This window comes from Oncorhynchus gorbuscha, unplaced genomic scaffold (genome assembly GCF_021184085.1).
Source record: "Oncorhynchus gorbuscha isolate QuinsamMale2020 ecotype Even-year unplaced genomic scaffold, OgorEven_v1.0 Un_scaffold_2076, whole genome shotgun sequence".
Taxonomy (NCBI): Eukaryota; Metazoa; Chordata; class Actinopteri; order Salmoniformes; family Salmonidae; genus Oncorhynchus; species Oncorhynchus gorbuscha.
The window spans coordinates 1-25,000 of NW_025746672.1; the positions used below are offsets into that span (position 1 = coordinate 1).

Genomic DNA, 25,000 nt, shown 5'->3' on the forward strand with positions numbered 1-25,000 from the left:
TGGTCTCTCCTATTCAGAAGACAACACGTCAGCCAGCGAACAGCACAGCTACATACAGCACAGCTATACAGCACAGCTATACAGCACTAACAAACACAGGGATAACACATCCATTACAGAGACACATCCATTACAGAGACACATCCATTACAGAGACACATCCATTACAGAGACACATCCACTACAGAGACACATCCACTACAGAGACACATCCACTACAGAGACACATCCACTACAGGACACATCCATTACAGAGACACATCCATTACAGAGATAACTTACAGAACACATCCACTACAGAGACACACATCCACTACAGGGACACATCCATTACAGGGACACATCCATTACAGAGATAACACAAACCTCTCCACTACAGAGATATACGAACACATCCACTACAGGGACACATCCACTACAGAGATAACACGAACACATCCACTACAGAGACACATCCACTACAGGGACACATCCACTACAGAGATAACAGACACATCCCATTACAGGAGATAACACGAACACATCCACTACAGAGACACATCCATTACAGGGACACATCCATTACAGGGACACATCCACTACAGAGACATCCATTACAGAGACACGTCCGTACAGAGATAACACAAACACATCCACTACAGAGATAACACGAACACATCCATTACAGAGACACATCCATTACAGGGACACATCCATTACAGAGACACATCCATTACAGAGACACATCCATTACAGAGACACATCTATTACAGAGACACATCCATTACAGAGACACATCCATTACAGAGACACATCCATTACAGAGACACATCCATTACAGAGACACATCCATTACAGAGACACATCCATTACAGGGACACATCCATTACAGAGACACATCCATTACAGGGACACATCCATTACAGAGACACATCCATTACAGAGACACATCCATTACAGAGACACATCCATTACAGGGACACATCCACTACAGAGACACATCCATTACAGAGACATCCATTACAGAGACACATCCATTACAGGGACACATCCATTACAGAGACACATCCATTACAGAGACACATCCATTACAGAGACACATACATTACAGAGATAACATGAACACATCCATTACAGAGGATAACACGAACACATCACTACAGAGATAACACGAACACATCCTCTACAGAGATAACATGAACACATTCTCTACAGAGATAACACGAACACATCCATTACAGAGGTAACACGAACACATCCTCTACAGAGATAACACGAACACATACTCTACAGAATAACACGAACACATCCATTACAGAGATAACACGAACACATCCTCTACAGGGACACATCCACAGAATAACACGAACACATCCACTACAGAGATAACACGAACACATCCTCTACAGGGACACATCCATTACAGAGATAACACGAACACATCTACTACAGAGATAACACGAACACATCCTCTACAGAGATAACACGAACACATCCTCTACAGAGATAACACGAACACATCCATTACAGAGGTAACACGAACACATCCTCTACAGAGATAACACGAACACATCATCTACAGAGATAACACAAACACATCCTCTACAGAGATAACACGAACACATCCTCTACAGGGACACATCCATTACAGAGATAACACGAACACATCCACTACAGAGATAACACAAACACATCCACTACAGAGATAACACAAACACATCCTCTACAGAGATAACACGAACACACCCATTACAGAGATAACACGAACACATCCTCTACAGAGATAACACGAACACACCCATTACAGAGACACATCCACTACAGAGATAACACGAACACATCCACTACAGAGATAACACATCCACTACAGAGACACATCCATTACAGAGATAACACAAACACATCCACTACAGAGATAACACAAACCTCTCCTCTATAGAGATAACACGAACACATCCACTACAGAGATAACACGAACACATCCACTACAGAGACACATCCATTACAGAGATAACACAAACACATCCACTACAGAGATAACACAAACCTCTCCTCTACAGAGATAGCACAAACACATCCATTACAGAGATAGCACGAACACATCCACTACAGAGACACATCCATTACAGAGATAGCACGAACACATCCACTGCAGAGACACATCCATTACAGAGACACATCCATTACAGAGATAGCACGAACACATCCACTACAGAGACACATCCATTACAGAGATAGTACGAACACATCCTCTACAGAGATAACACGAACACACCCATTACAGGGACACATCCATTACAGAGATAACACAAACACATCCACTACAGAGATAACACGAACACATCCTCTACAGAGATAACACGAACACATCCTCTACAGAGGTAACACGAACACATCCATTACAGAGACACATCCATTACAGAGATAACACGAACACATCCACTACAGAGGTAACACAAACACATCCACTACAGAGATAACACAAACACATCCACTACAGGGACACATCCATTACAGAGATAACACGAACACATCCACTACAGAGATAACACGAACACACCCATTACAAAGACACATCCATTACAGAGATAACACAAACACATCCACTACAGAGATAACATGAACACATCCACTACAGAGATAACACGAACACATCCATTACAGAGATAACACGAACACATCAATTACAGAGGTAACACGAACACATCAATTACAGAGGTAACACGAACACATCCACTACAGAGACACATCCATTACAGAGATAACACGAACACATCCATTACAGAGATAACACAAACACATCCACTACAGAGATAACATGAATACATCAATTACAGAGATAACATGATCACATTCTTTACAGAGATAACATGAACACATCAATTACAGAGGTAACACGAACACATCCTCCACAGAGATAACACGAACACATCCATTACAGGGACACATCCACTACAGAGATAACATGAACACATCCATTACAGAGATAACACAAACACATCCATTATCATGTGGAATCATACAGAAACCTACCAGAACACATTTTGGCTTCGACAGTTTGTCACACGCACACTCTGGAAAAACAGGGAAACAAAAAATAACATTTCAATTTGTGTTTTTTTTTATGGGATTGGGTGCTGAATAAACTACATGAGAGTTAGACTGATTAAACTGGAGGCTAACAGGTTGCAATGTGATGGAGGAGGAGACATGTTCCCCATTACGTGATGGTGTAAGAAGCTACTTTACCGCAGGTGTGCAGGGGACAGCAGTGGTCTGGAGGGGACACGGTGACAGCAGACATCCCCAAGGGACATGACAACTCAGGACATCGGTACGGCTCACACACTGCACACACACACACAGGAATCAGAGACACTGTGACGGTGTGTGTGTGTGTGTGTGTGTGTGTGTGTGTGTGTGTGTGTGTGTGTGTGTGTGTGTGTGTGTGTGTGTGTGTGTGTGTGTGTGTGTGTGTGTGTGTGTGTGTGTGTGTGTGTGTGTGTGTGTGTGTGTGTGTGTGTGTGTGTGTGTGTGTGTGTGTGTGTGTGTGTGTTGTACTCACCACAGTGGTAGACAGGACAGCAGAGGTCTGTACTGTTGGCGTCCACCGTCAACACCTCTCCATCCTGGCAGTTTGGAACCACCTCCAAACAGGAACCACACACTGGAGAAAGGAGACACATCAACACACTGGAGAAAGGAGACACATCAACACACTGGAGAAAGGAGACACATCAACACACTGGAGAAAGGAGACACATCGACACACTGGAGAAAGGAGACACATCAACACACTGGAGAAAGGAGACACAACACACTGGAGAAAGGAGACACATCAACACACTGGAGAAAGGAGACACATCGACACACTGGAGAAAGGAGACACATCAACACACTGGAGAAAGGAGACATCAACACACTGGAGAAAGGAGACACATCAACACACTGGAGAAAGGAGACACATCAACACACTGGAGAAAGGAGACACATCAACACACTGGTGAAAGGAGACACATCAACACACTGGAGAAAGGAGACACATCAACACACTGGAGAAAGGAGACACAACAACACACTGGAGAAAGGAGACACATCAACACACTGGAGAAAGGAGACACATCAACACACTGGAGAAAGGAGACACATCAACACACTGGAGAAAGGAGACACATCAACACACTGGAGAAAGGAGACACATCAACACACTGGAGAAAGGAGACACATCAACACACTGGAGAAAGGAGACACATCAACACACTGGAGAAAGGAGACACATCAACACACTGGAGAAAGGAGACACATCAACACACTGGAGAAAGGAGACATCAACACACTGGAGAAAGGAGACACATCAACACACTGGAGAAAGGAGACACATCAACACACTGGAGAAAGGAGACACATCAACACACTGGAGAAAGGAGACACATCAACACACTGGAGAAAGGAGACACATCAACACACTGGAGAGAGGAGACACAACAACACACTGGAGAAAGGAGACACATCAACACACTGTAGAAAGGAGACACATCAACACACTGGAGAAAGGAGACACATCAACACACTGGAGAAAGGAGACACATCAACACACTGGAGAAAGGAGACACATCAACACACTGGAGAAAGGAGACACATCAACACACTGGAGAAAGGAGACACATCAACACACTGGAGAAAGGAGACACATCAACACACTGGAGAAAGGAGACACATCAACACACTGGAGAAAGGAGACATCAACACACTGGAGAAAGGAGACACATCAACACACTGGAGAAAGGAGACACATCAACACACTGGAGAAAGGAGACACATCAACACACTGGAGAAAGGAGACACATCAACACACTGGAGAAAGGAGACACATCAACACACTGGAGAGAGGAGACACAACAACACACTGGAGAGAGGAGACACAACAACACACTGGAGAAAGGAAAGACACATCAACACACTGTAGAAAGGAGACACATCAACACACTGGAGAAAGGAGACACATCAACACAGGAGAAAGGAGACACATCAACACACTGGAGAAAGGAGACACATCAACACACTGGAGAAAGGAGACAAATCAACACACTGGAGAAAGGAGACAAATCAACACACTGGAGAAAGGAGACACATCAACACACTGGAGAAAGGAGACACATCAACACACTGGAGAAAGGAGACACATCAACACACTGGAGAAAGGAGACACATCAACACACTGGAGAAAGGAGACACATCAACACACTGGAGAAAGGAAACACATCAACACACTGGAGAAAGGAGACACCACAATTTGACAGCAAAACACATAACTTTAACAATGTGTATAATGGCATGATGAAGAATTATATTCTGGTTATGTTTGTGGGATGATGCTGGTCTGTCATGGTTGTGGTTAAATTGTAATTATGCTGTGGTTATGGTCATGGTTGTGGTTGTGGTGTGGTTATATTGTGGTCATGGTTGTGGTTGCGTTGTGGTTATATTGTAGTCATGGTTGTGGTTATATTGTGGTCATGGTTGTGGTTATGTTGTGGTTATATTGTGGTCATGGTTGTGGTTATATTGTGGTCATGGTTGTGGTTATATTGTGGTCATGGTTGTGGTTATGTTGTGGTCATGGTTGTGGTTATGTTGTGGGATGATGCAGGTCTGTCATGGTTGCGTTGTGGTTATATTGTGGTCATGGTTGTGGTTATATTGTGGTCATGGTTGTGGTTATATTGTGGTCATGGTTGTGGTTATATTGTGGTCATGGTTGTGGTTATATTGTGGTCATGGTTGTGGTTATGTTGTGGTCATGGTTGTGGTTATATTGTGGTCATGGTTGTGGTTATATTGTGGTCATGGTTGTGGTTATGTTGTGGTCATGGTTGTGGTTATATTGTGGTCATGGTTGTGGTTATATTGTGGTTATATTGTGGTCATGGTTGTGGTTATATTGTGGTCATGGTTGTGGTTATATTGTGGTCATGGTTGTGGTTATGTTGTGGTTATATTGTGGTTATATTGTGGTCATGGTTGTGGTTATATTGTGGTCATGGTTGTGGTTATATTGTGGTCATGGTTGTGGTTATATTGTGGTCATGGTTGTGGTTATATTGTGGTCATGGTTGCGGTTATATTGTGGTCATGGTTGTGGTTATATTGTGGTCATGGTTGTGGTTATATTGTGGTCATGGTTGTGGTTATATTGTGGTCATGGTTGTGGTTATATTGTGGTCATGGTTGTGGTTATATTGTGGTCATGGTTGTGGTTATGTTGTGGTTATGTTGTGGTTATATTGTGGTTATATTGTAGTCATGGTTGTGGTTATATTGTGGTTATATTGTGGTTATATTGTGGTCATGGTTGTGGTTATATTGTGGTTATATTGCAGTTATATTGTGGTTATATTGTGGTCATGGTTGTGGTTATATTGTGGTTATGTTGTGGTTATGTTGTGGTCATGGTTGTGGTTATATTGTGGTCATGGTTGTGGTTATATTGTGGTTATATTGTGGTTATATTGTGGTCATGGTTGTGGTTATATTGTGGTTATATTGCAGTTATATTGTGGTTATATTGTGGTCATGGTTGTGGTTATATTGTGGTTATGTTGTGGTTATGTTGTGGTCATGGTTGTGGTTATATTGTGGTCATGGTTGTGGTTATGTTGTGGTCATGGTTGTGGTTATGTTGTGGTCATAGTTGTGGTTATATTGTTGTCATGGTTGTGGTTATATTGTGGTCATGGTTGTGGTTATATTGTGGTCATGGTTGTGGTTATGTTGTGGTTATGTTGTGGTTATATTGTGGTTATATTGTGGTCATGGTTGTGGTTATATTGTGGTCATGGTTGTGGTTATATTGTGATCATGGTTGCGGTTATATTGTGGTCATGGTTGTGGTTATATTGTGGTCATGGTTGTGGTTATATTGTGGTCATGGTTGTGGTTATGTTGTGGTTATATTGTGGTTATATTGTGGTCATGGTTGTGGTTATATTGTGGTTATATTGCGGTTATATTGTGGTTATATTGTGGTCATGGTTGTGGGTTGTGGTTGTGGTTATATTGTGGTCATGGTTGTGGTTATATTGTGGTCATGGTTGTGGTTATGTTGTGGTCATGGTTGTGGTTATGTTGTGGTCATGGTTGTGGTTATATTGCGGTTGTGGTTATATTGTGGTTATGGTTGTGGTTATATTGTGGTCATGGTTGTGGTTATATTGTGGTCATGGTTGCGGTTATATTGTGGTCATGGTTGTGGTTATGTTGTGGTTATATTGTGGTCATGGTTGTGGTTATATTGTGGTTATATTGTGGTCATGGTTGTGGTTATATTGTGGTCATGGTTGTGGTTATATTGTGGTCATGGTTGCGGTTATATTGTGGTCATGGTTGTGGTTATATTGTGGTCATGGTTGTGGTTATATTGTGGTCATGGTTGTGGTTGCGGTGTGGTTGTGTTGTGTTTATATTGTGGGATGATGCAGGTCTGTCATGGTTGTGTTGTGGTTATATTGTGGTCATGGTTGTGGTTATATTGCGGTCATGGTTGTGGTTATATTGTGGTCATGGTTGTGGTTATGTTGTGGGATGATGCAGGTCTGTCATGGTTGTGGTTATATTGTGGTCCTGGTTGTGGTTGTGGTGTGGTTGCGTTGTGGTTATATTGTGGTTATGTTGTGGTCATGGTTGTGTTTATATTGTGGTTATATTGTGGTCATGGTTGTGGTTATATTGTGGTTATATTGTGGTCATTGTTGTGGTTATATTGTGGTTATATTGTGGTCATGGTTGTGGTTATATTGTGGTTATATTGTGGTTATATTGTGGTTATGTTGTGGTTATATTGTGGTTATATTGTGGTCATGGTTGTGGTTATATTGTGGTCATGGTTGTGGTTATATTGTGCTCATGGTTGTGGTTATATTGTGGTCATGGTTGTGGTTATGTTGTGGGATGATGCAGGTCTGTCATGGTTGCGTTGTGGTTATATTGTGGTCATGGTTGTGGTTATATTGTGGTCATGGTTGTGGTTATATTGTGGTCATGGTTGTGGTTATATTGTGGTTATATTGTGGTCATGGTTGTGGTTATGTTGTGGTCATGGTTGCGTTGTGGTTATATTGTGGTCATGGTTGTGGTTATATTGTGGTCATGGTTGTGGTTATATTGTGGTCATGGTTGTGGTTATATTGTGGTCATGGTTGTGGTTATATTGTGGTCATGGTTGTGGTTATGTTGTGGTCATGGTTGTGGTTATGTTGTGGTCATGGTTGTGGTTATGTTGTGGTCATGGTTGTGGTCATGGTTGTGGTTATATTGTGGTCATGGTTGTGGTTATATTGTGGTCATGGTTGCGGTTATATTGTGGTTATATTGTGGTCATGGTTGTGGTTATATTGTGGTCATGGTTGTGGTTATATTGTGGTTATATTGTGGTCATGGTTGTGGTTATATTGTGGTTATGTTGTGGTCATGGTTGTGGTTGACTCACTACAGATGTGTGCCAGGCAGCAGCTGCCATCAGCCCTGGTGGCGATGAGGGTCTGGTCCTCTCTACAAGCTGGGATGTCTGACTCACAGCGCTCTGGGTCACACTCTGTACACAACACACACACACACAGAAATACACAGAAATACACACACAACACACATTTTAGTCTGGTATCATCATATAGTCTGGTATCATCATATAGTCTGGTATCATCATATAGAATAGTATCATCATATAGCCTGGAATCATCATGTAGAATAGTATCAGCATATAGTCTGGTATCATCATATAGCCTGGTATCATCATATAGAATAGTATCATCATACAGAATAGTATCATCACATAGAATAGTATCATCATATAGTCTGGTATCATCATATAGCCTGGTATCATCATATAGTCTGGTATCATCATATAGCCTGGTATCATCATATAGCCTGGTATCAGCATATAGTCTGGTATCATCATATAGCCTGGTATCATCATATAGAATAGTATCATCATACAGAATAGTATCATCACATAGAATAGTATCATCATATAGTCTGGTATCATCATATAGCCTGGTATCATCATATAGTCTGGTATCATCATATAGCCTGGTATCATCATATAGCCTGGTATCATCATATAGTCTGGTATCATCATATAGCCTGGTATCATCATATAGCCTGGTATCATCATATAGCCTGGTATCATCATATAGTCTGGTATCATCATATAGAATAGTATCATCATACAGAATAGTATCATCACATAGAATAGTATCACCATATAGCCTGGTATCATCATATAGTCTGGTATCATCATATAGTCTGGTATCATCATATAGAATAGTATCAGCATATAGTCTGGTATCATCATATAGTCTGGTATCATCATATAGAATAGTATCATCATATAGCCTGGTATCATCATATAGTCTGGTATCATCATATAGTCTGGTATCATCATATAGAATAGTATCATCACATAGAATAGTATCACCATATAGCCTAGTATCATCATATAGCCTGGTATCATCATATAGAATAGTATCATCACATAGAATAGTATCACCATATAGCCTGGTATCATCAGATAGTCTGGTATCATCATATAGTCTGGTATCATCATATAGAATAGTATGATCATATATCCTAGCATCATCATATAGTCTAGTATCATCATATAGAATAGTATCATCACATAGAATAGTATCAGCATATAGTCTGGTATCATCACATAGCCTGGTATCATCATATAGAATACTATCATCACATTGAATAGTATCATCATATAGAATAGTATCACCATATAGAATAGTATCAGCATATAGTCTGGTATCATCATATAGAATAGTATCAGCATATAGTCTGGTATCATCATATAGAATAGTATCATCAAATAGTCTGGTATCATCATATAGTCTGGTATCATCATATAGCCTGGTATCATCATATAGAATAGTATCATCATATAGCCTAGTATCATCATATAGTCTGGTATCATCATATAGCCTGGTATCATCATATAGAATAGTATCATCATATAGCCTGGTATCATCATATAGTCTGGTATCATCATATAGAATAGTATCATCATATAGAATAGTATCATCATATAGAATAGTATCATCATATAGAATAGTATCATCATATAGCCTAGTATCATCATATAGCCTGGTATCATCATACAGTCTGGTATCATCATATAGAATAGTATCATCATATAGAATAGTATCATCATATAGAATAGTATCATCATATAGAATAGTATCATCATATAGAATAGTATCATCATATAGAATAGTATCATCACATAGAATAGTATCATCATATAGCCTGGTATCATCATATAGAATAGTATCATCATATAGCCTGGTATCATCATATAGAATAGTATCATCATATAGCCTGGTATCATCATATAGAATAGTATCATCATATAGCCTGGTATCATCATATAGAATAGTATCATCACATAGAATAGTATCATCATATAGCCTGGTATCATCATATAGAATAGTATCATCACATAGAATAGTATCATCATATAGCCTGGTATCATATAGAATAGTATCATCACATAGAATAGTATCATCATATAGCCTGGTATCATCATATAGAATAGTATCATCACATAGAATAGTATCATCATATAGCCTGGTATCATCATATAGAATAGTATCATCACATAGAATAGTATCATCATATAGCCTGGTATCATATAGAATAGTATCATCACATAGAATAGTATCATCATATAGCCTGGTATCATCATGTATTCTGTTATCATCATATATCCTAGTATCATCATATATATAATAGTATCATCATATAGCCTAGTATCATCATATAGAATAGTATCATCATATATATAATAGTATCATCATATAGCCTAGTATCATCATATAGAATAGTATCATCATATAGAATAGTATCATCATATAGCCTGGTATCATATAGAATAGTATCATCATATAGAATAGTATCATCATATAGAATAGTATCATCATAAGACTTAGTATCATCATATAGCCTGGTATCATAATATAGCCCGGAATCATCATATAGCCTGTTATCATAATGTAGCTTAGTATCATCATATAGCCTGGTATCATAATATAGCCCGGAATCATCATATAGCCTGTTATCATCATATAGCCTAGTATCATCATATAGCATAGTATCATCATATGGCCTAGTGGTGGTGATTATACAGAAGAGAGGCCCCCTCACCACAGACGTAGTCTGGTATCATCATATAGCATAGTATCATCATATGGCCTAGTGGTGGTGATTATACAGAAGAGAGGCCCTCACCACAGACGTAGGCTGGTATCATCATATAGCCTGGTATCATCATATGGCCTAGTGGTGGTGATTATACAGAAGAGAGGCCCCCTCACCACAGACGTAGTCTGGTATCATCATATAGCTTAGTATCATCATATAGCATAGTATCATCATATGGCCTAGTGGTGGTGATTATACAGAAGAGAGGCCCCTCACCACAGACGTAGTCTGGTATCATAATATAGCTTAGTATCATCATATAGCATAGTATCATCATATGGCCTAGTGGTGGTCATTATACAGAAGAGAGGCCCCTCACCACAGACGTAGTCTGGTATCATCATATAGCATAGTATCATCATATGGCCTAGTGGTGGTCATTATACAGAAGAGAGGCCCCTCACCACAGACGTAGTCTGGTATCATCATATAGCATAGTATCATCATATGGCCTAGTGGTGGTCATTATACAGAAGAGAGGCCCCTCACCACAGACGTAGTCTGGTATCATCATATAGCATAGTATCATCATATGGCCTAGTGGTGGTGATTATACAGAAGAGAGGCCCCTCACCACAGACGTAGTCTGGTATCATCATATAGCATAGTATCATCATATGGCCTAGTGGTGGTGATTATACAGAAGAGAGGCCCCTCACCACAGACGTAGTCTGGTATCATCATATGGCCTAGTGGTGGTGATTATACAGAAGAGAAGCCCCTCACCACAGACGTAGTCTGACAGCAGGATTCCTCTCTGAAGTAAGACACCAGCTTCTCTCCATACTGACACTCCGGGGGGAAGATGTCACACAGGGTCTGGTTACAAACTGGATGACAGACAGAGAGACAGAGAGACAGAGAGACAGAGAGACAGAGAGACAGAGAGACAGAGAGACAGAGAGACAGACAGACAGACAGACAGACAGACAGACAGACAGACAGACAGACAGACAGACAGACAGACAGACAGACAGACAGACAGACAGACAGACAGACAGACAGACAGACAGACAGACAGACAGACAGACACCATCAGATCAATACAAACCAATCACAATACATAATGGCCGCTTAAACATCGTTCCTAAATTGTTCAAGTGGAACTCAAGTTCCTGTTGACATTGAGTTGAGCTCTCAACTCTTTAAAGTTCCTGTTGACATTGAGTTGAGCTCTCAACTCTTTAAAGTTCCTGTTGACATTGAGTTGAGCTCTCAACTCTTTAAAGTTCCTGTTGACATTGAGTTGAGCTCTCAACTCGTTAAAGTTCCTTCACAATTGTTTTCAGGGCCATCGGATTCCTTCTTTTTGAGTAGTGGTCCACTTGTGACAGAGTGTTACAGCAGGCTTTCATAGGACAGCAGCTGACTTTGCTAAGTTGGTTCAAGTCATTGGTGTAAAGTACTTAAGTAAAAAATACTTTAATGTACTACTTAAGTTGTTTTTTTTGGGGGGGGGGTTATCTGTACTTAGCTTTATTATTCATATTTTTTACAACTTTTACTTTGGCTCCTGAGTGGGGGGGCTGTCTAAGGCACTGCATCTCATTACAGACACCCCGGTTTGAATCCAGGCTGTATCACAACCGGCCGTAATTGGGATTCCCATAGGACGGCGTACAATTGACCCAGGTTTGACCCAGGTTTGACCCTGGTTTGGCCCAGGTTTGGCCCAGGTTTGGCCCAGGTTTGACCCAGGTTTGGCCCAGGTTTGACCCAGGTTTGACCCAGGTTTGACCCAGGTTTGACCCAGGTTTGGCCGGTGTAGGCCGTCATTGTAAATAAGAATTTGTTCTTAACTGACTTGCCTAGTTAAATAAAAAATATATACTTTCCTATGGAAAATTATGTACTTTTTTACTCCATACATTTTCCCCGATATCCAAAAGTATATGTTATATTTTGAATGAATGAATTTTCCCAGTGTACTGTAGTAATGTACCAGTTTCTTACCGCAGGCTCTCTGTGGGCAGCAGGAGGTGTCGTCTGCCAGGCCGATGACCACTTCCCCGGCCCTGCGGCAGAGCGGCTGAGCCACGGCAGAGCAGTTATACTCCACGGGAACGATACTGTCGTTGTCACAGCGATACATACAGCAGCCATCTTTAGACGCCTTCCACACCTCGCCAGGAGCACGGGGTACACCCGAACTGTCCGTACAGGCTGGGAGACACACACACACACACACAGATAAAACAAAACCTCGGACCAGACCAGACCAGACCAGACCAGACCAGACCAGACCAGACCAGACCAGACCAGACCAGACTAGACTAGACTAGACTAGACCGGACCGGACCGGACCAGACCAGACCAGACCAGACCAGACCAGACCAGACCAGACCAGACCGGGTGTTTTGTATTATATGAATGTTGACCAGTGTTTATTTGATTGTGTGTGTGATGGCGGAGGGTTGATCAGTGTTTATTTGAATGTGTGTGTGATGGCGGAGGGTTGACCAGTGTTCATTTGATTGTGTGTGTGATGGCGGAGGGTTGATCAGTGTTCATTTGATTGTGTGTGTGATGGCGGAGGGTTGACCAGTGTTCATTTGATTGTGTGTGTAATGGCGGAGGGTTGATCAGTGTTCATTTGATTGTGTGTGTGATGGCGGAGGGTTGATCAGTGTTCATTTGATTGTGTGTGTGATGGCGGAGGGTTGATCAGTGTTCATTTGATTGTGTGTGTGATGGCGGAGGGTTGATCAGTGTTCATTTGATTGTGTGTGTGATGGCGGAGGGTTGATCAGTGTTTATTTGATTGTGTGTGTGATGGCGGAGGATTGATCAGTGTTTATTTGAATGTGTGTGTGATGGCGGAGGGTTGATCAGTGTTCATTTGATTGTGTGTGTGATGGCGGAGGGTTGACCAGTGTTTATTTGATTGTGTGTGTGATGGCGGAGGATTGATCAGTGTTTATTTGAATGTGTGTGTGATGGCGGAGGGTTGATCAGTGTTCATTTGATTGTGTGTGTGATGGCGGAGGGTTGATCAGTGTTTATTTGATTGTGTGTGTGATGGCGGAGGGTTGACCAGTGTTCATTTGATTGTGTGTGTGATGGCGGAGGGTTGATCAGTGTTTATTTGATTGTGTGTGTGATGGCGGAGATTTGATCAGTGTTTATTTGATTGTGTGTGTGATGGCGGAGGGTTGATCAGTGTTCATTTGATTGTGTGTGTGATGGCGGAGGGTTGATCGGTGTTCATTTGATTGTGTGTGTGATGGCGGAGGGTTGATCAGTGAAGGCTTACCACACTTCTCAGGGGGGATGCAGAGGGCAGAGTAGGGTCGATGGAGCAGAGTGCCCTCAGGACAAACACATCCCTCTGTCAGGCCTGTACACTGCTCAGGGTGGTGGTCAAAGTCGTGGTTGGAGCAGGACTGGGCTGTACAGGTAGACAGACAGGCCTGGTAACGCAGTCGGTCTGGACACATGAAGGCTGGGAGAGGAGAGAGGTGAGACAGACACTGTTTTAAACTGTTCATAAACATTATCAGGCGACATTCAATATTCTTATGTTCATGATGCAGAACTTTGTCTTTATAACATTATAGTGTATTGACTGATGTTATAACATTATAGTGTATTGACTGATGTTATAACATTATAGTGTATTGACTGATGTTATAACATTATAGTGTATTGTGTAAGGCTTCATGTGTCTGACTGTGCTTTGGAAGCCATGTTAAACAGCCAGTGCAGTAGAAGGAAGCCAGTCCTTACGACAGTAGTCTGGGCTCCTCCACTCCATGCAGACGTTGAACTTGTGACAAGATGCCACGTAGGCAGCCAACGCTACACACGGGTTGTTGACGTACTCCGCGTCACGTACCCACACCTCACAGAACGTACTGGGAGGAACCTGCGGGACATTACAAGAAATACAACAACGTTTTCTTCAATCGTCTGTTTTATGTCCTCAACACATCTACAGTGCTGTATTGGGATGGGAGTGTACTGTATTAGGATGGGAGGGGACTGTATTGGGATGGGAGGGTACTGTATTGGGATGGGAGGGTACTGTATTGGGATGGGAGGGTACTGTATTGGGATGGGAGGGTACTGTATTGGGATGGGAGGGTACTGTATTGGGATGGGAGGGTACTGTACGACGAGGGAGAGAGAGAGAGGAAGCAGGGAACCTACAAAAGCATGGCAGGGGCTGAAGGAGGTGTTTCGCAGCATGGTCATACACTGGGAACAGTCGCTGGTGGAACAGTTGACTTCTCTGCGCCGGCTGTGGCTGATGTAACTAGTGGTGTTGGGGACCTGCCAGCTGTCGATGAACACCGCCGGGTCCTCGCTCTCCCCGACTGTCGTCCCATTCGACAGCATCAGGTCGTTGGCCGGGTTACCATCACAGCAGCCTGGGGGGGAAGTAGGGGGAGGGAGAGAGAGAGAGAGAGAGAGAGAGAGAGAGAGAGAGAGAGAGAGAGAGAGAGAGAGAGAGAGAGAGAGAGAGAGAGAGACAGAGAGAGAGAGAGAGAGAGAGAGAGAGAGAGAGAGAGAGAGAGAGACAGAGAGAGAGAGAGAGAGAGACATGAGAGAGAGAGACATGAGAGAGAGACATGAGAGAGACATGAGAGAGAGAGAGAGAGAGGTGATCGGAAGAGGGGAACAGAGGGGGAGAGGCGAGAGAGAAAGAGTGAGAGAGAGCATGCGTCGGGGGCAAGGCCATGGCCAGATGAAACAGCGTTATTATTTCAGGAATGGCACGTTCACCTACGAAACATGTACAACATCTCAGGGACCCTACTCAATATGTGGCCTTTAACCTATGGCCCCTACTCAATCTGTGGCCCCTACGCAATCTATGGCCCCTACTCAATCTGTGGCCCCTACACAATCTATGGCCCCTACTCAATCTATGGGCCTTCTCAATCTATGGCCCCTACACAATCTATGGCCCTTACTCAATCTATGGCTCCTTCTCAGTCTATGGCCCCTACTCAATCTATGGCTCCTTCTCAATCTATGGCCCCAACTCAATCTATGGCCCCTACACAATCTATGGCACTTACTCTATCTATGGCTCCTTCTAAATCTTTGGCTCCAACTCAATCTATGGCTCCTTCTCAATCTATAGCCCCAACTCAATCTGTGGCCCTACTCAATCTATGGCCCCTACACAATCTATGGCCCCTACTCAATCTGTGGCCCCTACACAATCTATGGCCCCTACTCAATCTATGGCCCCTACTCAATCTATGGCCCCTACACAAGCTATGGTCCCTACTCAATCTATGGCACTTACTCTATCTATGCCTCCTCAATCTATGGCCCCAACTCAATCTATGGCCCCTACACAATCTATGGTCCCTACTCAATCTATGTCACTTACTCTATCTATGCCTCCTTCTCAATCTTTGGCCCCTACACAATCTATGGTCCCTACTCAATCTATGGCACTTACTCTATATATGCCTCCTTCTCAATATATGGCCCCAACACAATATATGGTCCCTACTCAATCTGTGGCATTTACTCAATCTATGGCTCCTACTCAATATATGGCTCCTACTCAATCTATGGCTCCTACTCAATCTATGGCTCCTACACAATCTATGGCTCCTACACAATCTATGGCTCCTACTCAATCTATGGCCACTACTCAATCTATGGCTCCTTCTCAATCTATGGCTCCTACTCAATCTATGGCTCCTACTCAATCTATGGCTCCTACTCAATCTATGGCTCCTACTCAATCTATGGCCACTACTCAATCTATGGCCACTACTCAATCTATGGCTCCTTCTCAATCTATGGCTCCTACTCAATCTATGGCCCCTACTCAACCTGAATGGCTATAGCAGGTGAGGTCCTATGGTATGTGCCAAATGGCACCCTATCCCTAGTGCACAACCTTTGACCCCATGGCCAGGGCAAAAGGAGTGGTATAAATAGGGAATAGGGTCCCACTTGGGAAGCACACTACAACCAGCCTCCATACCACTCCACTTCAAATGGATGCCATTGTCCTGGTAAGCCACATGTCATTGTTCTGGTAAACCAAATGGCATTGTCCTGGTAAACCACATGCCAGTGTCCTGGTAAACCAAATGCCATTGTCCTGGTAAACCAAATGGCATTGTCCTGGTAAACCACATGCCAGTGTCCTGGTAAACCACATGCCAGTGTCCTGGTAAACCACATGCCAGTGTCCTGGTAAACCACATGCCAGTGTCCTGGTAAACCAAATATCAGTGTCCTGGTAAACCACATACCGGTGTCCTGGTAAACCACATGCCAGTGTCCTGGTAAACCACATGCCAGTGTCCTGGTAAACCACATACTAGTGTCCTGATAAACCAGATATCAGTGTCCTGGTAAATCACATACCAGTGTCCTGGTAAACCAATTACTAGTGTCCTGGTAAACCAAATGTCAGTGTTCTGGTAAGCCAGATACCAGTGTCCTGGTAAACCACATACTAGTGTCCTGGTAAACCACAAACTAGTGTCCAGGTAAACCACATATCATTGTCCTGGTAAACCACATACTGGTGTCCTGGTAAACCACATGCCAATGTCCTGGTAAACCACATACTAGTTTCCTGGTAAACCAAATATCAGTGTCCTGGTAAACCACATACTAGTTTCCTGGCAAACCAAATATCAGTGTCCTGGTAAACCACATGCCAGTGTCCTGGTAAACCACATGCCAGTATCCTGGTAAGCCACATGCCAGTGTCTTGGTAAACCACATACCAGTGTCCTGGTAAACCACATACTAGTGTCCTGGTAAATCACATACCAGCATCCTGGTAAGCCACATCCCAGCGTCCTGGTAAACCACATGCCAGTGTCCTGGTAAACCACATGCCAGTGTCCTGGTAAACCAAATATCAGTGTCCTGGTAAGCCACATGCCAGTGTCTTGGTAAACCACATGCCAGTGTCCTGGTAAACCACATACCAGTGTCCTGGTAAACCACATACTAGTGTCCTGGTAAATCACATACCAGCATCCTGGTAAGCCACATCCCAGTGTCCTGGTAAACCACATGCCAGTGTCTTGGTAAACCACATGCCAGTGTCCTGGTAAACCACATGCCAGTGTCCTGGTAAACCAAATATCAGTGTCCTGGTAAACCACATTCCAGCGTCCTCATAAGTTCTAACTACACAACATACCACAGAGGCCCATGGTGGGCAGTTTGCTGTTGTAGCTCTCTGTCTCGATGACCAACATGCCCGTGCTGTGGAACCACTGCAGCTTCAGGCCCGCTGGCGTACGGATCAGATACATGTTGCCGGTATCCAGGATCTCAAAGCCAAACTTCTTGAACCTCGGCTTGGCGTACCTCGAGTTCACATATAGCTGACAGAGAGAAAAGAGGTGTCAAAATCCTATATGTTGAGGGGTACTGTATTTCTAATATAGATAGGCCTACAAATACTACTGTGTGTATGGCAAGTTAATTAACATCTCATCACTTTTTAGGTCTAGGAACTATTTCTACTTGACATTGACTTTGATTCTGTCCGTAGTCAAATTGGTGAATAAAGGTCTAGTTAGAAAGAGAGATGGGAAAGATGAATAAGAGATAGGAAGAGATGAAGAAGAGATTAGGAAGAGATGAAGAAGAGATGAAGAAGAGATTAGGAAGAAATGAAGAAGAGATGAAGAAGAGATTAGGAAGAGATGAAGAAGAGATGAAGAAGAGATTAGGAAGAGATGAAGAAGAGATGAAGAAGAGATTAGGAAGAAATGAAGAAGAGATTAGGAAGAAATTAGGAAGATATAGGGATAGATTAGGAAGAGATGAAGCAGAGATGGGAAGAGATGAAGAGGAGATGAATAAGAGATAGGAAGAGATGAAGAAGAGATGGGAAGAGATGAAGAAGAGATGGGAAGAGATGAAGAAGAGATAGGAAGAGATGAAGAAGAGATGGGAAGAGATGAAGAAGAGATGGGAAGAGATGAAGAAGAGATGAGGAAGAGATGAAGAAGAGATGGGAAGAGATGAAGAAGAGATGGGAAGAGATGAAGAAGAGATGGGAAGAGATGAAGAAGAGATGGAAAGAGATGAAGAAGAGATGAAGAAGAGATGGGAAGAGATGAAGAAGAGATGAGGAAGAGATGGGAAGAGATGAAGAAGAGATGGGAAGAGATGAAGAAGAGATGGGAAGAGATGAAGAAGAGATGAAGAAGAGATGGGAAGAGATGAAGAAGAGATAGGAAGAGATGAAGAAGAGATGAAGAAGAGATGGGAAGAGATGAAGAAGAGATGGGAAGAGATGAAGAAGAGATGGGAAGAGATGAAGAAGAGATGGGAAGAGATGAAGAAGAGATGGGAAGAGATGAAGAAGAGATGAAGAAGAGATGGGAAGAGATGAAGAAGAGATGAGGAAGAGATGAAGAAGAGATGGGAAGAGATGAAGAAGAGATGAGGAAGAGATGAAGAAGAGATGGGAAGAGATGAAGAAGAGATGAGGAAGAGATGAAGAAGAGATGGGAAGAGATGAAGAAGAGATGGGAAGAGATGAAGAAGAGATGGGAAGAGATGAAGAAGAGATGAAGAAGAGATGGGAAGAGATGAAGAAGAGATAGGAAGAGATGAAGAAGAGATGAAGAAGAGATGGGAAGAGATAGGAAGAGATGAAGAAGAGATGGGAAGAGATGAAGAAGAGATAGGAAGAGATGAAGAAGAGATGGGAAGAGATAGGAAGAGATGGGAAGAGATAGGAAGAGATGAAGAAGAGATGAGGAAGAGATGAAGAAGAGATGGGAAGAGATGGGAAGAGATGAAGAAGAGATGGGAAGAGATGAAGAAGAGATGAAGAAGAGATGGGAAGAGATGAAGAAGAGATAGGAAGAGATGAGGAAGAGATGAAGAAGAGATGGGAAGAGATGAAGAAGAGATAGGAAGAGATGAGGAAGAGATGAAGAAGAGATAGGAAGAGATGAAGAAGAGATAGGAAGAGATGAGGAAGAGATGAAGAAGAGATGGGAAGAGATGAAGAAGAAATGAAGAAGAGATGAGGAAGATATGAAGAGGAGATAGGAAGAGATGAAGAAGAGATGAAGAAGAGATAGGAAGAGATGAAGAAGAGATGAAGAAGAGATTAGGAAGAGATGAAGAAGAGATGAAGAAGATATGAAGAAGAGATAGGAAGAGATGAAGAAGAGATGAAGAAGAAATGAAGAAGAGATAGGAAGAGATGAAGAAGAGATGAAGAAGAGATAGGAAGAGATGAGGAGGATATGAAGAAGAGATGAATAAGAGATAGGAAGAGATGAAGAAGAGATGAAGAAGAGATGAGGAAGATATGAAGAAGAGATGAAGAAGAGATAGGAAGAGATGAAGAAGATATGAAGAAGAAATGAAGAAGAGATAGGAAGAGATGAGGAAGATATGAAGAAGAGATGAAGAAGAGATAGGAAGAAATGAGGAAGAGATGAAGAGATAGAAAGATATGAAGAAGTGATAGGAAGAGATGAAGAAGAGACGAAGGAACAGACTGACCCTCCTCTGCAGTCTGTTGATGACCAGGTGGTTGGACTTGTGGGTAATGTTCAAAACCACTAGACACAGGTTGGTGAAATTCCACAGCAGCTTCGGATGGAAACAGAAAAATAAATATTGCATATTACTTTTTTATTTTATTTACAAAGGCTAAGAATCTCTAATAAAAGGGATTAAAGTCATATACAACTACTCGACATGTGAATGAATAATGATAATTTCCTGAGAATTTTATATAGGGGTGTAAGACAAGGATGTCCTTTATCACCATATCACCATTATTGATTATCGCCACTGAACTACTTTCTGCAAAGGTACTGTAGCTACAGTATAGGGCCTCACTGTGTCTGAGGAGGCCATTTTGGGGACACCGGTGTGTCAGTTACCTACTGTAAATTCTATAGCTTCACAATGGCCTCACTTTCTCTGAGGCGGCCATTTTGGGGGCACAAGTGTTACAATGACCTAATGTACCCTCATCCTCACCGTGTCTGAGTCAGCGGGGCATTCCTGGACCACAATACTGACGGTCTCGCTGGGCAGCTGGGTCACAATGTAGGAGGTAGCCTTGTAGATGGCCACGCTGTTACCATCAAACGTGATCACGTTCAGGTCAGGGAACACTGAGCAGCGACCTGGAGGAGACAGGACAACACCGGCAAGAAACAGGACATTATGACTGAGAAACGCCTGACGGGGAGGGTGTGTGTGTGTGTGGGTGTGTGTGTGTGTGGGTGTGTGTGTGTGTGTGTGTGCGTCAGTGGAGGCTGGTGGGGGAGCAATAGGAGGACGGGCTAATTTTAATGGTTGGAGTGAAATAAATGGAAAGTTATCAAACACATCAAACATATGGAAACAACCTTCCTTTTATTCCATTCCAGCCATTACAACGAGCCCATCCTCCTATAGATCCTCGCACCAGCCTCCATTGGAGTGTGTGTCTACTACTGTGAACGTGTGTTGGCTAGCAGTTGTCCTCACATGGGCAGTCCCACTGCGGGCAGCACTTGTCCCCGTTGACCAGGATGGCGAAGCCAAGCAGACCGCAGTTAGGAGGGGTGGAGTTATACAGACAGTTCTGGGACATGTTGAATCGGACCAGCTGGCCGCTCACACACAGGAACTTGGTACACTCATCTATGATCTCTGAATAGGGAGGCTGAGACAGGGAAGAACAACAGTTACTACCTGGACAGATTGAACAACATGTGTTATCGAGTTTCCTAATTGAAAACAAAGATTAGATGAAGACATTGATGAGAGAAACCATTGATGAGAGAAACCATTGATGAGAGAAACCATTGATGAGAGAAACCATTGATGAGAGAAACCACGTATGCACAATAGCTAGACTACAGAGCGTTAGTAAATAAGGTAATAGGCTGAGACGACTGAGCCTACAGAGAGGCCTGGACTTTTCAGATAGCGGCAGGGTAGCCTAGTGGTTAGAGCGTTGGACTAGTAACCGAAAGGTTGCAAGTTCAAATCCCCGAGCTGACAAGGTACAAATCTGTCGTTCTGCCCCTGAACAGGCAGTTAACCCACTGTTCCTAGGCCATCATTGAAAATAAGAATTTGCCTAGTAAAATAAAATATATATATATGTATTGATTTAACCTTTATTTAACTAGGCAAGTCAGTTAAGAACAAATTCTTATTTACAATGACGGCCAAACCCGGACAACGCTGGGCCAATTGTGCATCGCCCTATGAGACTCCCAATCATTGCCGGTTGTGATACAGCTTGGATTCGTAACCAGGGTGTCTGTAGTAATGCCTAAAGCACTGAGATGCAGTGCCTTAGACCGCTGCGCCACTCAGGAGTCCCATGGAGCCTACATTGAGCCCCATGGAGCATACATTGAGCTCCATTGAGGCCCCATTGAGCCTACATTGAGTCCCATTGAGCCGCATTGAGCCTACATGGAGAAGAGAGGAAAGGAGATAGGACTTGGTCTACTCACAGTACACATCCTAGTTGAGGACACTGCCATGGATGTAGTAACCTCTGCCGTAGTTCCAACACGCTCTGTCGTGGTATATGGCGATACTACCGATGGTGACGCGGTTGTCTCTGTCGTGATATATGGCGATACTACCGATGGTGACGCGGTTGTCTCTGATGTGGTGTACGGCGACACAGGTGATGGTGACGCGGTTGTCTCTGATGTGGTGTACGGAGACACAGGTGATGGTGATGGAGTCTTTGGTGTAGTGGAGTCTACTCCGTCCACCCTCTCTGGCTCTGGGGTGGAGGTTGGGGTGGCCGTGGGGGGCAAGGCGGGGACTGAGGGAGCTGCTGTCACATCTGGTGTGACCTTTGGCGTGACCCCTGGAGTGGCTGCGACCTCTGTAGAGGTCAGCAGGTCAGGCGAAGGAGTCATTCTGGTTGTGCTCTCTGTGAATGCTGGAGTATCCCCTGTCTCTCTAGTGGTGGATGGTACTATTCCTTCTGGTGTAGTAGTGGTGGATGTGGATGGTTCTGCGGTCGCTCCTGTGGGTCCTGTGGGGACGGCGGTAGATTCTGTGACCGTGGTCAGGCTGGGAACGGAAACAGAAGCGGATGTGGTCGTGCCAGTGGGTCCTGTGGGGACGGCGGTAGATTCTGTGGTTCTGGCAGTGGTGACTGGTTTGGTCGTGGTACGAGCGGTCGTGGTTGGAACAACCTCTGAGATGGTAGCTGTGACCAGGCCAGGAGGAGCGACCATAGGAGGACCGGGTCTGGTCGTCGCTGTCGGAACCCCTGGAACTCCCAGAGTTCTTGTATCTACAGTTGCCCTAACAGTGCTCGGTCTGGTGGTGGACCTCACCGTTGTGGCAGTTCTGGACGTCGTCACGGGAACCCTGCCTGTTGTCGTCCTGCGTGTTGTTGTCATTGGTCTGTGGGTGGTCTTGGAGACCACTTTAGAAGTAGGAACCACTCTGGTAGTGACTCTCTCTGGGTGTCTAGTGGGTTTGGGGACTGACGTGGTGGAGGTGGAGGAGCTGGTTGTGGTGACTGGACCAGACCAGGAAGAAGTTGGTTCTTGTGTAGTTGTTGTGGAAGTAGTAGACAATACTTCTACCCTTCCTGTATCAGGAGGAACGCTAGTAGTCTCTGTTAGAGGTCTGATGGTCACTGGGCTGATGGCAGTGGTCACTGGGACACCAGGTAAAGGTGGGACAGTGGTCACTGGGACACCAGGTAAAGGTGGGACAGTGGTCACTGGGACACCAGGTAAAGGTGGGACAGTGGTCACTGGGACACCAGGTAAAGGTGGGACAGTGGTCACTGGGACACCAGGTAAAGGTGGGACAGTGGTCACTGGGATACCAGGTAAAGGTGGGACAGTGGTCACTGGGACACCAGGTAAAGGTGTGATGGTGGTCGTATGGACACCAGGTAAAGGTGGGACAGTGGTCACTGGGACACCAGGTAAAGGTGGGATAGTGGTCACTGGGACACCAGGTAAAGGTGTGATGGTGGTCGTATGGACACCAGGTAAAGGTGTGATGGTGGTCGTATGGATACCAGGTAAAGGTGGGACAGTTGTCATGGGGACCATTGTGGTGAGAGATAATGCTGGTTCCCCAGGTACACCAGGCACGGCAGGGCCTTCGGGTGTTGCAGCAGGTCTCTCCGTCCTGGAGGTTGAAACTGCGCCGGTTGAAGTCTCGGGCGGAGCTGTGGCGGTTTTGGCAGTGGTCGTCATGGTAACTGAGGTTGTGGTGGTGACGCCTGGCGCTGTAGATGAAGCAAAGTGGTGAAGTGCGTCAGTGGTGGTAGTGGAGAAGACTTGGTGTGGAGAGACGTCTACTTCTGTGCTGACCGCAGGTTTCACTGGGACCTCCGGTGTGGTCACCCTCTCTGTGCTAGAGACAAGGCTAGAAGGAGTGGTGGAGGTTTCGCTGTGGGGGGGCCTCCAAGGCTTCGTGGTCTTCAGTGTGGTGGGGGGCTGGGTCGTTACGGCCCCTACAGCCACTGGTGGACCTGGCACGGTCGTGGTGGTCTCTGTGTGTGACACCGTTGATACAGGTAATGTGGTTGTGGTTGGAACCACTGCTTCTGTTGTGGTGGAGATGGAAGGAGAGGTGAAGGTGGTCGTGGTGGTCTCTGTGTGTGACACCGGTGATACAGGTAATGTGGTTGCTGTTGGGACCACTGCTTCTGTTGTGGTGGAGATGGAAGGAGAGGTGAAGGTGATCTGGGGCGACTCTGTGGTCGTTACCAGAAGGTCTGGAGGTTTGGTGGTCGTGCTGGAGATTTCCTTTGTGATGGGTTGAGTTGTTGTGGTCCGTACGGTCGGGG

At 43.9% G+C, this 25,000-nt stretch overlaps 1 protein-coding gene across 1 annotated transcript in view; it reads right to left on the reverse strand.

Moving 5' to 3' along the window:
* Nucleotides 1–3,012: 3,012 nt before the first annotated feature.
* LOC124024921 (otogelin-like) overlaps nt 3,013–25,000 on the reverse strand; it is a gene marked incomplete at both ends in the record, with an annotated part of 86,757 nt that continues 64,769 nt past the window's right edge. The window contains 16 exons of the mRNA XM_046338654.1: nt 3,013–3,053; nt 3,229–3,327; nt 3,545–3,646; nt 8,465–8,569; nt 13,195–13,404; nt 14,495–14,683; nt 14,968–15,106; nt 15,391–15,611; nt 18,377–18,563; nt 20,713–20,802; nt 21,199–21,347; nt 21,694–21,871; nt 22,552–22,631; nt 22,719–23,060; nt 23,523–23,592; nt 23,778–25,000. The exon at nt 23,778–25,000 is cut by the window's right edge and continues 78 nt beyond it. Coding sequence (XP_046194610.1) covers nt 3,013–3,053; nt 3,229–3,327; nt 3,545–3,646; nt 8,465–8,569; nt 13,195–13,404; nt 14,495–14,683; nt 14,968–15,106; nt 15,391–15,611; nt 18,377–18,563; nt 20,713–20,802; nt 21,199–21,347; nt 21,694–21,871; nt 22,552–22,631; nt 22,719–23,060; nt 23,523–23,592; nt 23,778–25,000 — 3,425 coding nt within the window. The remainder of the gene's footprint in view (nt 3,054–3,228; nt 3,328–3,544; nt 3,647–8,464; nt 8,570–13,194; nt 13,405–14,494; nt 14,684–14,967; nt 15,107–15,390; nt 15,612–18,376; nt 18,564–20,712; nt 20,803–21,198; nt 21,348–21,693; nt 21,872–22,551; nt 22,632–22,718; nt 23,061–23,522; nt 23,593–23,777) is intronic.